Source organism: Parasteatoda tepidariorum, chromosome 5 (assembly GCF_982258835.1).
Source record: "Parasteatoda tepidariorum strain Cologne lab strain chromosome 5, Ptep-v5.0, whole genome shotgun sequence".
In the NCBI taxonomy this organism is placed as follows: Eukaryota; Metazoa; Arthropoda; class Arachnida; order Araneae; family Theridiidae; genus Parasteatoda; species Parasteatoda tepidariorum.
Window position 1 is genome coordinate 102281368 of NC_141759.1, and position 14696 is coordinate 102296063.

The window sequence follows — 14696 nt, forward strand, 5'->3', positions numbered from 1 at the left end:
TAATGCTACATGTACAAATCCACTCATTAATTTGAAACGATCACCCGTTATAACACAAAAGTACCCACAAATACTGTATAGTTAGTTTTGAGGTGAACATACTTTAAGTTTATCGAAGCAAAGATAATGAGTGATATTAGGAAAGGTATATCTTTTCTGAAACCACCATTTTTCGATAAGGGATTCACATTCTTCTGCCAGATGGTGGCACTTTAAAGAATATTCATCGTTTGAACAGAGGTTTTCTTGAATTTCTATCAAACGTACTTCGCTGTCAGCATACGGTTTCTGCCTGCTTTCTTCCCAGAATGCATCACCACCTCCAAATGCTCCCCTTGAAGTGCGTACTATACCTTTCTCAAAAGACTTAGTCAGTGTTTTACAAACTTCACAAGGAGTCAATATTTTTTCTTTCTTCTTAGCAATGTTACTGTCCACATTAGCCTCTGACCCCACTTCCGACTCTTGAGTTTGACAGGTAAGATAAGAAAAAAAGCATAATAGGACAATCAAGTTCATCTTAGTCTAGTATTGAAGGAGTTGACATTGAGTTTTATGCTAAAATATTCTTCTGTTTGTCAACCTTAACGCAGTCAAAATATTAGAAATTTACACTCCCATAATTTCTGTACTCCTTGCAAAAATAAAAGCCTAATTAAATTTTTAACTTAAAAAACAAAAACAACAACAAAAAAAAACATAAATATTCTCTTACTGAATGAATAAGCACAAAATATCTTTGTGAAAAACTGTTTTGCTTTGCTGTTATTATGGACATGCTTATTACCACCTAATAAAAATTGAAATATTTCATATAATGGTAGCATTACCGTGAATGTGAATACACTAAATTTGGTACTATATAGACTATACTGATAGCTGTAGCGTGGAATGCCTAAAGTCGATCGGCAAATTATAAAATTAAAATTTTACGCGTTACCTTATCGTTTTAGAGAACAACTAAAGGAAAAACTTCAGTCATTCTGAATAATAAAAATATCCATATATTTTATAAAATGACTACATAACAATTCTCATACTTCATAATTTGAAAAGGTCAGGCATTCTAGAGAAAGCCTGCATTTCATGCTTTGACGGTAACAGTTATAATCATGAAATCATCAGCAGATATAATCATAATGAGATCAATGTCTCATTATGATTTCCCCAGTCTCAACATTTTCCCTCCCTCCGTTATCATGGTTCCAGTAAATTTTATTTTTCCTCACGCCAGTATACTCCAAATTCGTACTAAAACGCACTGCCGTGGGTGAAAAGCAAAATATGTCGAAACTATGGTAACAATGAGATGAAAAGTATTGAGAGAGCTAAAATCGCGTAACCTTGAGAAGCATATTAAATTTACAAAGAGTATAAAATTCTAATCAGCAGTACTGTCGAACAACTGACACGTGAAATTAATGTTAGATACGTGTTCTTACTGAAAGATTTTGCGCCATTTTTGGGTACTTAAAATGATGGAACTTATTGCTATTAGAGTTTCACGAATAAGAGCAACGTTCCATTTTGAAGTTTTTCCCCCATTTTTTTTTTTTTACATATTCATCCTATAATTATTTTTTTCTCTTTTACTTTGGATTATGTTTCAGAGTACTATTACAAAGCGATCTAAAAATTCTATATTCCAGGTAATGGAGATGGTGTCAGCTTTTTCACCCATAATATACGCTGGAATATTTGCTGCTACTCTTTCATCTGCTTTGGCCAGTCTTGTCAGCGCACCAAAAATATTTCAGGTATAAATGGAAAAAAATATTTTCAAAAAAATTTATCATATCCGTAAAACAAATAAAAATTAAAAAAAAGCGTTTAGTGGAAATATACATAAATTGCCATAACGGAGAACGAAAGTTCTGAATAGCTCAAATAGCGGTGAACCGAAATTGAAATTTTTGCTCGCCTCTTTAAATTCCAGTTATCAATGATTCAAACAACGATAATCTACTAGTTAGGATTTTCAAATCAATCTACTCATAAAAAAAGACTAATTATTACCCAGAGCCGCGATGGCTCAAGGGATAAAGCGTTCGCCTTCAAATGCGACGAACCAGGTTCGAATCCCAGTCGATACGAATGCCGCATCCGGCTTGCACCGAACACAGTGCTAACGAGAAATATTCCCAGTGGTAGATGGATCATTGGTTAGAGTCCTTTTGCCGTCAGGCTAACCATGGGAGGTTCTCACGGTCTTCTTCTCCATGAAACGCAAATGTGGGTTGGCTCCATCAAAAAGTCCCCCACGAAGGAAAATTTCTCCCAATACTCGATCCAGGAAGTTCCCTTGTCTTCTGGATCGGGTTCAAAATGACAAGGCTACGGAGTTGAACATTAGTAGTCGTAAACCCATAAAAAATTGGGTCGGCTGTTCAACGACGGTTATAAAATAAAAATAATAATTACCCAGGGCAAGGATAGCCTGGTTGCTAGGGCACTAAGCCCATGTCCAAGAGTTCGTGAATTTGATCTCCGTTGACCGAAGACTCCCCGAGTAGTGACTGATGCACGTCTTGACTAATGCATGATGCGTGACTGATGCATGTTTAATCTATCGAGTCACAAAGTCCTCCATTTTCCATTACAAATCAATACCTCTGGGGGTACTGATCCAAAATTTTTCCTGTCTCCTGAATTGGGTTCAAAATTAAAAGACTACGGAGTTGAGCATTGGTAGTCGTAAACCAAAAAATGTGTAGGCTGTTTAATGACGGATATAAAATAATATAAATTAATTACCCAGTAGATCACTCAAGTCAAGCATAAATATCAGCCGTCTGTGAGCAGGTAGGTGACCAATTTCATCAGCTTGCGAAGGGACCCAGCCTTGGAAGGGTATCGGTTCTCATTAAACAGTTCTATCTCAAAGTGCTCGACTTCGTGCGCAGTTACCAAAATGGAGCCATTCCGTCTGCAGAGGATTAAAATTGATGCAAATCAGTGATTCAAATATCAGTGATCAAATAAATATCAGTGATTCAAATAAAGATAATCTACTAGTACTCGACTTCACACGTAGATAGTCAGTCTACCAAAATCGTCTGCAAAGGATCAAAATGGCGATTGCATGTCTTCAGATGTTTCCCAGACTGTCGTCAATTTGGGCAGCTCTAGTGCGACGTAAATAATGTACTAATATTACTATTACATTCTTCGTAATTCAGATATCGAAATAAAAATGGGTTTGATATTTCGTTAGCTCAGTACAAGGTAACTGCAATAATTCCAAACAATTCTGCTTAACTCAGATTAGGAGGGGGAAAAAGAGTTTCATATTTCGCATTTTTGAATCCTTTAATATCAACTATTACTGCCAGTAGTTGACATAAATGAGAAGAAAGATTTTCGAAGGTCTTTCAGCGGAATACAAATCAGAATTTCTGAAGCCCCATATACTAATTCAAAGGGCAGAGAGCAATGATTTGAGAATTCAATGGATCAAGTTCAATCTTATATGTTCCAAATGTCTCTTCCAATAACTGAGGCAATTGGACAAATTACACAGATTTAGGATTTCTATAATTGAATTCAAATAACCAGAACAGTGCCCAACAATAAAATCATAATAACTTATGATCTAATCATCATAATGATTAGATTTTTACATACTAAAGGGAAATCTTAAGGATTTGATGATTGAACTAACATTAAATGTGTTGAAATATTTGAACGTTTAGCATTGATTGTTCTGACTTTCAATTGTTTATTCTGAATTGATCAATTTTATGTTGATTCGGAAGAAGTACATTTTTATACCAGATTTCGTTTAATTACTTTCTCGTTTTCGTATTCGCTTAATTAACTTTTGTTTTCGAATACAGTTGATTATTTTTATTAATAAAATGCGCCGACATAAAATTTTAATAATTACGCATTTTGAAAAGATCTCTAAAAGAAAAAGTTTATAGACTTCAAAAAAAGAAAAAAAAAAGAAGCAATGATGAGTAAAAAGCAAACACGGGCATTAGTGAGCAGTGTTTGAACTGCTCACTAATTTTACACTCAAATTTTTACATCATTACAGTACACAAATTTTTGCATCATTTTAAAGAATGTAATTTAATATGGCAAAATACGAGACTTGAGCGAAATTAAATATTTATTTTATATTCTCTGTATCGGATAAATTCAATAATAAAAGCAAATATTTTTAAATACAATAAAATACAAATAAAACACAAATAAATTTACAAATTAAATTTACAAATAAATTTAAATACAAATAAATTTAAATACAAATAAATTTTAAATACAAATATTTTTAATTCTAAATAGATAAAACTTCTTTGAAAAAAACGCGCTACAAAGCAGCAGAAATTTCAATTATTAATTCATTCATTAAATTTAATAAATTAAATTTAGTTTTATACGGGACAAAAAATTTTAATTATTTAATAAAAAGTAACTAAAATAAAGTTTTTCTTTGTTCACTTAAGTAGGTATTGACTTTAAAAATCTTTTTTTTTACTCACAGTACAAGTTAGAGTATGAACAATAATTCTAACTTGTACTATGCGCAATTGTTGTTACAATAATTTTAGACAATAAAAACGCAATAATTTTAGACAAAGAACTAGCTAGAGTTCAAATATATAAAGTGAGAAAAAAATAAATTTATTTTTAAAAAATAGCTTTCATTTTTTAAATAAATAAAATGCTTCATTTCAATTAGGGGTTTTAAAAAAGAACAGTTAAACAAAGAATAAAATCTTTGACTTTGATAATTAAAGATTTTTTTTTTTACATTTTATTACTTCATTCATTTTTTGAAGCAATTTAATTTTCATTTTTTAATTATTTTAAATTGAAAAATATTTCTAGGCTTTGTGCAAGGATAAATTATTTCCAGGCATACACTTTTTCGCTAAAGGGTATGGAAAAAATAATGAACCCAGAAGAGGATATCTTCTTGCTTTTGTCATTGCCCTAGGATGCTGTGCCATTGGTATGATTATTTTTTTTATTTTATTTCAAAAGCTAAAATATATGAGTCAGAATACAAAACGAAAATATAAGAATCAGAATTATACTGTGTTTAAATATGGGGAAGAATTTCTAAGATTATTATTCCACTCTCTGACAACGGAAAGATTTTATTTGTCTATTAACTGAAACTTTCACACACAACTTATTTTGGTAAGTAATACACAAATACTGTCCTTGACCAAATTATTAGACTCATTATAAGATTCTATGTAAAATCTTAATTATCACGTGATAAACAGCTTTATTGTTTTTACCCGATTGTTTGCATTTGTTTACATTCGTCTATCAATGGGTTAAATTAGACGATATCTATACATAATAATAAACGCGGCTGTGTATCTGTAATCACAATATATCGCCCCAGAAGCCTCGCCCAGGCACGAAACTCGGCACATAATTGTGTTTTGACATAATGAAGAAGTATTTTTTTTTCTTTTTTCAAAAATTTGGATTGGTTTTTTAGTTATCAGTCATTTTGTGAGAAAATCTATGCTTTTTCGTCTTCAAAGAGCCGTATTCAAAAAGCTATTAAAGAATGCATATACTTTTCTCCACCCTTATAAATGTATGCTAATGCGAACCTTACAATTTAAATATTAATTTTCGACAACTTAAACCAATCATATACGAAGGAATTAATAATTTAATTGTAAGGTTCGCATTAGTTTACATTTATCAAAGGGGAGAAAAGTTTAACTTTTTATTAAAAATGTGGCAACATGTTCGATACGTAAATAGAACGCTTCGCTTTGTTATATTTGTCGCTGTTCATAATTGTTATAATAAGTTTTTCTTCTTCTTTCCAGGCTCTATTTTTTTTTCTTAAGCGAAGACGATAATTTTTGTAGCGATATAGAAATGGAAATTGATACCATAAAAAATTATATAGAAATGGAAATTGATACCATAAAAAATTAATTCGTTTTCGTGTTCTTTTCATGTATTTAGCATTTTAGTTTTTTTTTCTTAAGCGTTGTAGCTATATCTATATATATAAAAGTGAATGTGTGTCTGTCTGTCCTCTATAGACTCCTAAACCATCCGACAGAAAGCTATGAAACTTGGCATACAGATAGTTCAAAGCACGAGGAAGGTTTCTGTCGACATTCTGCGATAAACCGTTCCAGCGATATCAGTGAAAGTCGAAATGGAATTTTCTGATTGGTTAAAAGCTAGCCATTGTTTTAAATTTTGCTATAAACGATTCAATTTTCAAATATCTTGAAGATAACAACAGTGATATTTTCTATCTTATAACTCTATTCATTTAGAAAAGTAAATTGCATATACTTTAATTTTTAATTCGCGCGTTTCTTTATGTCAGGTGAGCACAAGCAAGTAAAATCAACGAGAATAGATTTCTTAATTGTTGGTCGTATCACGGATTCAGTACTGTGAAAACTGTTTAATAAATATAAAGACAAAAGCAAATGTCATTCAAATTGCACGATTTCAGAAATATTTATATTTAGTACGTAATTTTAGGTTAGCACAATTAAATATAGTTTTCGAAGATTTCAGTGCTGTGACAGTTGTCATTTGAAAACTATTAGTTTGTTTGTTTATTTATGCAAAGTTTTCGAATTCATCCATTTTATTTCTTTCATTTATAAAATTGATTTTTGTTTTAAATCTTATAATTTTCATATTTCTTATTCATCTCATTTTTATTGCTCTTTTTATTATTTAAAATATGTATGTGATATTTCGATTTAGCAAATTTGCGACCACTGTCAACTTTTACATTTCTTTTTCTTTGTCAGAAAGAATATTTGCAAAAATATGCCGCCTAAGCAAATCGCTCTTAGTCGGTCGACATCTCAAGCGCGCAAAAAGAGAACTACCCGTGTTTCAGAAACATCGGAGCAACGGGAAAAAGACTTGAAACTAATCGAGAACAGAATGCTTTGGCCCGTTCCTTAGAAACGTCTGAGCAACAGGAAAGAAGACTGTCAACAAATCAACTACGAACTACACAAGCCCGTTCGTCGGAAACATCAGAACAACGGGAAGCAAGAATGAAAACCGACCGAGAACGCATTTCGCTATTCAGACGCTGCCAATACTCTGATTTGAATTTCAGTGCATTTCACTATGATCCGACAACAAACTATAGTCTTCCCCCAAGTGTCATCATCGGAGAAATATATCAATTATGTATGTTTTGTAATGCTCTCAAATTTAAAAATGAAACAGCTGAAATTTGCTGTTCTAGAGGCATACTGAAACTACAAGATTTTACGTCGCCTGCCGAGACATTATCAACCTTCGTATCAGGTCAAACAAACCAATCGAACCATTTTTTGGCGCATATACGCCGGTACAATTCGTGTTTCTAAATTACTTTATTCGGTGCTACACGTATCGTGAACGAGAATTACATCCCAGCATTCAAAGTGCAAGGCCAAATTTATCATCGTGCAGGATCACTTCTTTCAATGCCTAACGCAGATCATAAATTTCTACAAATTTATTTCATGGATAACACAAATGATCAAGTCAATCAACGTTGTCAGGTAAACAATGGCACTAAACGAAAAATTGTTACCGTATTACAAAAATTTTTCGATCAACATAATCAGTTAATTAGGCTGTTTCCAATTGCCCTTGACTAAATGTCATCGGATATTTACAAAGTTGTTATTAGAGCTGAAAAACACCTGTAGGCCACCACAAAGAAAATTACAATGCGCCAACATTGGATGAAGTGGCTATTGTTATAGTTGGCGAAGAATTTACCTCCCGCGATATAGTTCTTCATCGCAGAAATCGTGACGTTCAAAGAGTTCTCAGAAACTTATCGATCATATGATGCATTGCAATATCCTATTTTATTTTGGTGAGGAGAGGAGGGATATTATTTTAACATAAAATTAAGAAGTCCGCAAACAGGCGAGAAAACCAATAAGAAAGCAAGTGCAATAAGTTTTTATGCATATAGATTAATGATTGCCAAAACGCTGATAATCATACTTTAAAATGTCGACAATTAGTTCATTAATACATTATCGATATGTATGCGAAAATTGAAACTGAACGCCTACTGTATATTAAATTAAATCAAACCAAATTACGTTCAGAAGAATGCATTCATTTACGGGATGCAATAATTAATAATGGTGACGTTAATCCTAATGATGTGGGGAAAATGATTATATTGCCGACTACATTTGTAGGGAGAAAAACTTGGACTCCCTGCAAATGTAGTATTCATACATGTCTGAGTATTCATACATGTGCCTTGGACTCCAAGGCACATGTATGAATACTCACAGGATGCAATGACATATGTTCTCGCATATGGGCTCCTAGATTTATTTATTACATTTACGTGCAATTCTGCTTGGGTTGAAATTAGAGATATTTTGTTACCAGGACAATCATCATCGGATCGTCATGATATTACAGCACGTGTGTTCAAACAAAAATGATAATCTTTACTTGATTTCATTGTGAAGCGTCATGTTTTTAGAGAGACACGGTGTTGGGTGTACTCTATTGAATGGCAGAAACGAGGATTGCCTCAGGCACACATTCTAATTTGGCTTATTGGAAAAAAACCACCTTGACAAACTGATCAGATATCAGCAGAAATTCTTGATGTCACCATAGATCCAGTCTTATTTCAGATCATTGTCCAAAATATGTTTCATGCTCCGTGTGCATCACCATACATGTCTGTTTGAAAATGCACTAATGATATCCTAGAGAATTAACTGCCGAGACTATCACTGGTTTTTTTCACCATTAAATAAAATTTGCATTTCAAATCATAATCGCAAATGTCACTTACACACTTAAATACAAAATTCAAATTGAAAGCGTTGCAACGCACGCAGGGTACAGCTAGTAATATATAAAATAGGAATTTAATACAAAATTGCAGGACAGGAACACTTTAATTGTCCACTAATCTTCAGATTTCCTGCTATGTTTTAAAAAACTTTTTTTGTGAAAACCTTTAGCGTGGCGGACAGCTGGCCGCCTTAAGGCTTGGTTTCTTAGGACAGGACGCCGTCAGCTGGAAATCAGCGTTAACCTCTGATTGGTCCATTTGTGTATATTAGTATAATATAAATTCAACGATTGGATAAATTAGACCATGTATTATATAAATATAGAATATTTATTGCATCAGGTATTCTATCATTGAATTGTAATAATTAGATCAGATAATTAGACGCACTGCATTGTTTTAATAATTACGTGCTTTGCACGAGTTTATATGCAATACTTTTATATTTAAACATACATGTAATGGGTTTTTATTCAGGAGATTTTTTATATACTTTTCTATTTGTATTTTTAACGTATTTCATTGCAATGTTAACCAATTGATACACGAACGTAAACAAGTGCAAACCGGTTTCAGTCGCGTAAAAACAATAAAGCTGCGTAGTATCACGTGATAATTAAGATTTTACATAGACTCTTATAGTACGTCTAATAATTTAGCCAAAGACTACAAGTTAAGGAGCAAATTAGTGAATGAAAAGTCCAATTATTTAATGAATTAGTAAGTCACTTAGACAATAAATCAAAGAATCCTTTGACTAGCTGATTCGCTTATTCATTAATCAGCTGTTTCAATGATTTCGTAATTCACTGGTGCATTATTTTATTGATTTGTTGTTTCATTTATTTAAAGAACTTTTTTCTCGCGTTTTCCTTGATTCTCTGATTTGTTAATTAACTGATCCACTAATCCGCTAATTTGCTGATTAGTAAATGCTTCTTTTACTTGATTTTTGATACACAAATTGATTTGTTAACATTTTAATTGGCTAGTTTATTGTACTCATTCATTTGTTCATTCAACGATTTGCAATTTTCTTGTTTCTCAGCATCATTAAGTCCCTCGTTCATTGATTTGCTCATGCATCGATTTTCTTATTTATTATTTCCAAATTTAATGAGCTAACCATTCATTGATTTGCTGATTTGCTCATTCATCAGTTTGCTGTTTTATTTACTTACATATTCATTGATTATCTCTCATTCATTGATTTGTTCATTCTTCGATTTGCTAATTTACTGTCTCCCAGATTCAGTGAGATTCGCATTAATTGATTCTCTGATTCGCTAATTTAATTAATCTATTTGCTGATTTATTGGTTCGTAGATGCATTGAATCATTCATTCATTTCTTTAGACTTATATTACTTATTTTTAAGGACATTTAGCAATTAAAACTCAAAATGATAGTAATAAGCATATGAAAAATAACTTCTTAATCAAATTTGTACATACGAGAACTATAATTAATTAACTGCTATTTTCTGGTGATCTAAACAGCAAAACAGAAATAATAATACACATATGGTTATGGATAAATTCTCAGTCAAAATTAGCACATTTAATTCAGCATAAATAAATTTATTTTAACTGTAAGTGCTACCTCACTCTTAATTATTTATAATTTTATAAATTTTTCAAAAATGTATAATTCAATGATAATTAATTATTATAATGTATTATTTATTTTAGGTGACCTAAACAGCATAGCTCCACTGATATCCAATTTTTTCTTAGCTGCCTACTGCTTAATTAATCTCTCTTGCTTTCACGCCACTTTTGTTAAAGCACCTGGTAAGTTTTTCATTTTTTGCCCCTCTTTACTTATGATTGAATTAACTTCTATTATTATTTTCAATAGATTTTTGATAAATTTGATTAATTTTATACCTTTTTGATGATGTTTGGAGATTGCTAGAGTAAAAAAATGAAGTCATAGGTACTTGTTAATGTGTTCAATAAGCGTTTCCTGCTATTTTTCCTGCTTTTGAAACGAGCTCTTAAAATTGGGTCTTGTTTTGGGTTTGATGAAGTGCGCACGTGGATTTGGACGTCATCACACTTTTCATCTGTATTCAAAGAGTAATAGTAAGCAGTGCGCATGCGTCGCCATTGCATGCGTTGCTATGGCTACCGCTGCTGTTTTCCTTTTTATTTTCACTAGCGAGCATTTTTAATGTATTTACATAATAATAATTTAAAGTATTTTTGTATTCCTTTTATTATTAACTCATAATTACTGTCTTGACAGTGATTTTAATAAAAATAAGAATGCTGAAGAGGAAAAAGTATTTAGTGACGTCTTGAAACACGTACATAGGCAGGAGATATGAAAATCAATCCGACGACAAACATCAATGGAGACAGTTTTTGCAGCACATGATTTGAAATCTTGTGGCGTTTAACGTAGTCAATCCAGAAAGAAAAAGCATTTAACCAATGGATAACCAGTGATAGTAATAAAGCGATCACAATTTTTTAAAAAAAAATTTTAATAATATCATTTATCCTTGCTGTAAAAGAACCTAATTCTTATTTTTTCTTCCCTCATTTTTAAAGAAAAGCTCGGTTGTAAAATGTTAATAAAATTGATGATTTACATACTTTTTAATTAAACAGCCTGCCGATTCGAAGTATTCTTAAAGAATTATAAAATAAAAATAACACAATCACCGACCTTACTTTCTATTTTTAAAATCTTTGATCAAAAAAAAAATTTTTTTTTCTTGAATTAATACCATTTAAACGAAATTTTATCTGATCCTAACCATTCACTCATAACTAACGAATTACTAGATAACAAAACTTGATTTATATCGGAGAAAAGATTTTCAGAGGAGATATAAATATTATTAGCTTATTTATGAAAATAAAATAAGATTCATTAAAATATTATTTAAAACTGCTCCCCACTGTGGGTGGCGAAGTAACCTCTAATAGGTAACCTCTTTAGGAAATATAAGTCTAATTTTGTTTTGAGGTCGGATCTTACTTTGAATGTTATTGTTGTTTTTCATACGAGATGAGTAAATTATGTATTGTAGGTTTCCGTCCTGCCTTCAGGTACTATAGTATGTGGCTTGGTCTTCTGGGTGCCTTTCTCTGCCTCGTCGTTATGTTCGTCATCAACTGGGTCACATCTCTCATCACATTTGCTGTAGTCTCATTCCTCTACCTCTGCATTTATCACAGGAAACCAGGTTTCTGTTCTATTATATTAGGATGTATCTGACGTATATATATAAACATCTTTACTATCATAGCTTTTGTTGCCTAAATTCTCAAATTGTTATTAAAATGTTTTTTTTTCAATGGATGGTAGCCCTGAAATGCGATTTGCTTTATATTATTTGTTTATTTATATCTACTAATTATTTAATACGATGTAAGCTAAAAGCACATTCATAATATATTTTTTTTCTTCTTAACAATTTTAGTTGGTATATCTAACTAGTATATCTAATCTGTTAGTGTAGTATATCTAATTTTAACTCATATTTATTTTATTTTACTTCATATAGGTCTGTTTTCTGCTTTTTTTTCCATCTTAAAATAATTTACAATGAAATTTTCTTTAAAATTTTTTTAGAGGCATAGGCGTATTTTAAAGAGTGATTTTTGTCTTAAAATATTTTATTCTTTGTTTCGAAATGTCTCTTACGCTGTTGTAAAAGAATACGTGAAGATTAAAATATTTCAGTTCAATTATGAAAATTGATATTTTAAGTATCAAAGGTTAAGTTATCATTGTATTGAAAACTTTTTAATAAAGCTTACTGAGCCGGGATGGTTCAGGAGATAGAGCATTCGCCTTCAAATGAGGTGAAACTGGTTAAAATCCCAGCGATGGCTGGTCGATACGAATCCGCATCCGGCTTGAACTGACCATTGTGGTGACGTAAAATATCCTCAGTGGTAGACAGATCATGAGTTAGAGTCTCTTTGCAGTTAGGTTAACCGTGGGAGGTTCTCGTGGTCTTCCTCTACATGCAACGCAAATGCTGGTTAATTCCATCAAAAAGTCCTCCACAAAGGCAAATTTCTCCCAATACGTGATCCAGGAGTTCCCTTGTCTTCTGGATTGAGTTCAAAATTGCAAGGCTACGGAGTTGAACATTGATGGTCGTAAGCCCGAAAGTTGGGTCGGCTGTTCAACGACGGTTATAAAATAAAATGAAGCTTACTATATAATAAAAATTATATATTATTATTATTTTATATATTTTCTTGAGGAATGGCTCCGCAACAAGTTCTGCCCTAGAGTCGCCTATGAAAACTGTGACGAGCATTGAGTAGCTCATATCCGTTTTACAATAACTAGACACAATTTTTCATGACTTTAGGTTCAGTAGTTTTTTGAGTGAGATAGTGCTTTTGAGATTAAAAGAAGATCAACATTACATAGCAGAAAACACCATTCTTCGCAAATTCTAACATGTTATGGCTGTATTCAATTAGGCTTCCATTCGAGAAACTTCAATTCGAGCAAACTTCAATTAGAGTAAATATCAATTAGAGTAAATACCAATTAGAGAAAAATTTACAGTACTTGAAGTAGTATAATAATTACATAGCAATTACACTCACAATACCGCAAAATACGGTTACCTCCATTATTATAGTTACATTAACACAATAATACGGAATTTATAATTTATTTTAGACAAAATTAAATTTTAAGCCTATATTAATCAATTTAATAAATATAATGGTTTTTATATTATTTATTTAATTGAGTATTCTTCACATAGTATGCAGTACTCAAAATTTCTTAATTTTTTTAATATTTCAGACGTGAATTGGGGATCGTCTACTCAAGCTCAAACTTACTCTATGGCTTTGAATGCTGTAGTAAAGCTGAATGAGGTGGCTGATCATGTCAAAAATTACAGGTAAAGGTTTTGAAAGATCGGTCGATTTACGCTAAAATACAGTATATTTAGACCTTTTATTCGAAAAATTAATAACAACTTTTAACGTTTCATGACACAAAAATGATGCATGCTCAAAAAATAAAAATATTTAAAAAATAATAAAATTCTCAATACTTTCTGCATTTAATCCCCGATTCCTAACTAAATCTCGGAAACAGTTCAGCTATCTAGATATTTTTTTAACATTGTAAAAATTATCAGAAAAGTTTTTTTCTATCATTTTTAAATGTTGTATACAAATTATATACAAGTTCAAAAGAGTTTAAACATTAATCATGCATCATAAAAAAATTTCAACATAGAATACAATAATGATATTTAAAGCTTAGTAGATGTGTTATTAGGAAAATGACTTGGAGCTTCTCACAATATTAAGCTACAAGCGTTATTTGTGCAAAAAATATACAGAAACCGTTATGGAGATTCTCTCTTATATCTAATGGAAATCTTGATGAGAAATACTTTTAAGGTTCTTGATCTAAATCAGGGGTTTCCAACTTACATGAGGACGGGGGCTACAATTAAAAACACAAATCAAATGGCGGGCCGCAACTTTATCAAAATTTTATGTAGGACTCTTTTATGTTTGAAGGAACATTAAATATTAATGTCAGATTTTTACCAAGTTGTACAAAACAAAAGTATTAAATTACAAATTAAAATAAGAAGTGGATTTTTAAAAATAGTAAAAATGCATATTAAAAAATTCGGGCTACAATAACTTTTACGTGCACCCATGTATTAAACAATTAATGTGCAACAGATATCTAATTGTTAAGATATAAAACTTTAAAAAAGGTTGGTATTAAAACTTACATAGTAACACACAAAATGTTCAATGACAACATTGAGGTTTGTCTGCTGCAACCACCAGAGAATAGATATTTACCTATTAAATTTAAAATTTACAAATGTGTGTGCAAATATTTTCGTCCAAAATGAGTGGTTTCAAAAAGTTTAATCAGA

The 14696-nt window shown here is 31.4% G+C and overlaps 1 protein-coding gene across 3 annotated transcripts in view; it reads left to right on the forward strand.

The window, feature by feature from the left end:
* The window catches only part of LOC107451369 (solute carrier family 12 member 2), a 111585-nt gene that overhangs the window by 79084 nt on the left and 17805 nt on the right, over window positions 1–14696 (forward strand). For all 3 annotated transcript variants that reach the window (XR_015433886.1, XR_015433887.1, XM_043051061.3), the window contains exons 10-14: window positions 1650–1757; window positions 4837–4960; window positions 10489–10590; window positions 11841–11996; window positions 13589–13688. Coding sequence is in view for 1 of the 3 variants with exons in the window: in XM_043051061.3 (XP_042906995.1) it covers window positions 1650–1757; window positions 4837–4960; window positions 10489–10590; window positions 11841–11996; window positions 13589–13688 (590 nt within the window). In the remaining 2 variants the exon portion in view is untranslated. The remainder of the gene's footprint in view (window positions 1–1649; window positions 1758–4836; window positions 4961–10488; window positions 10591–11840; window positions 11997–13588; window positions 13689–14696) is intronic.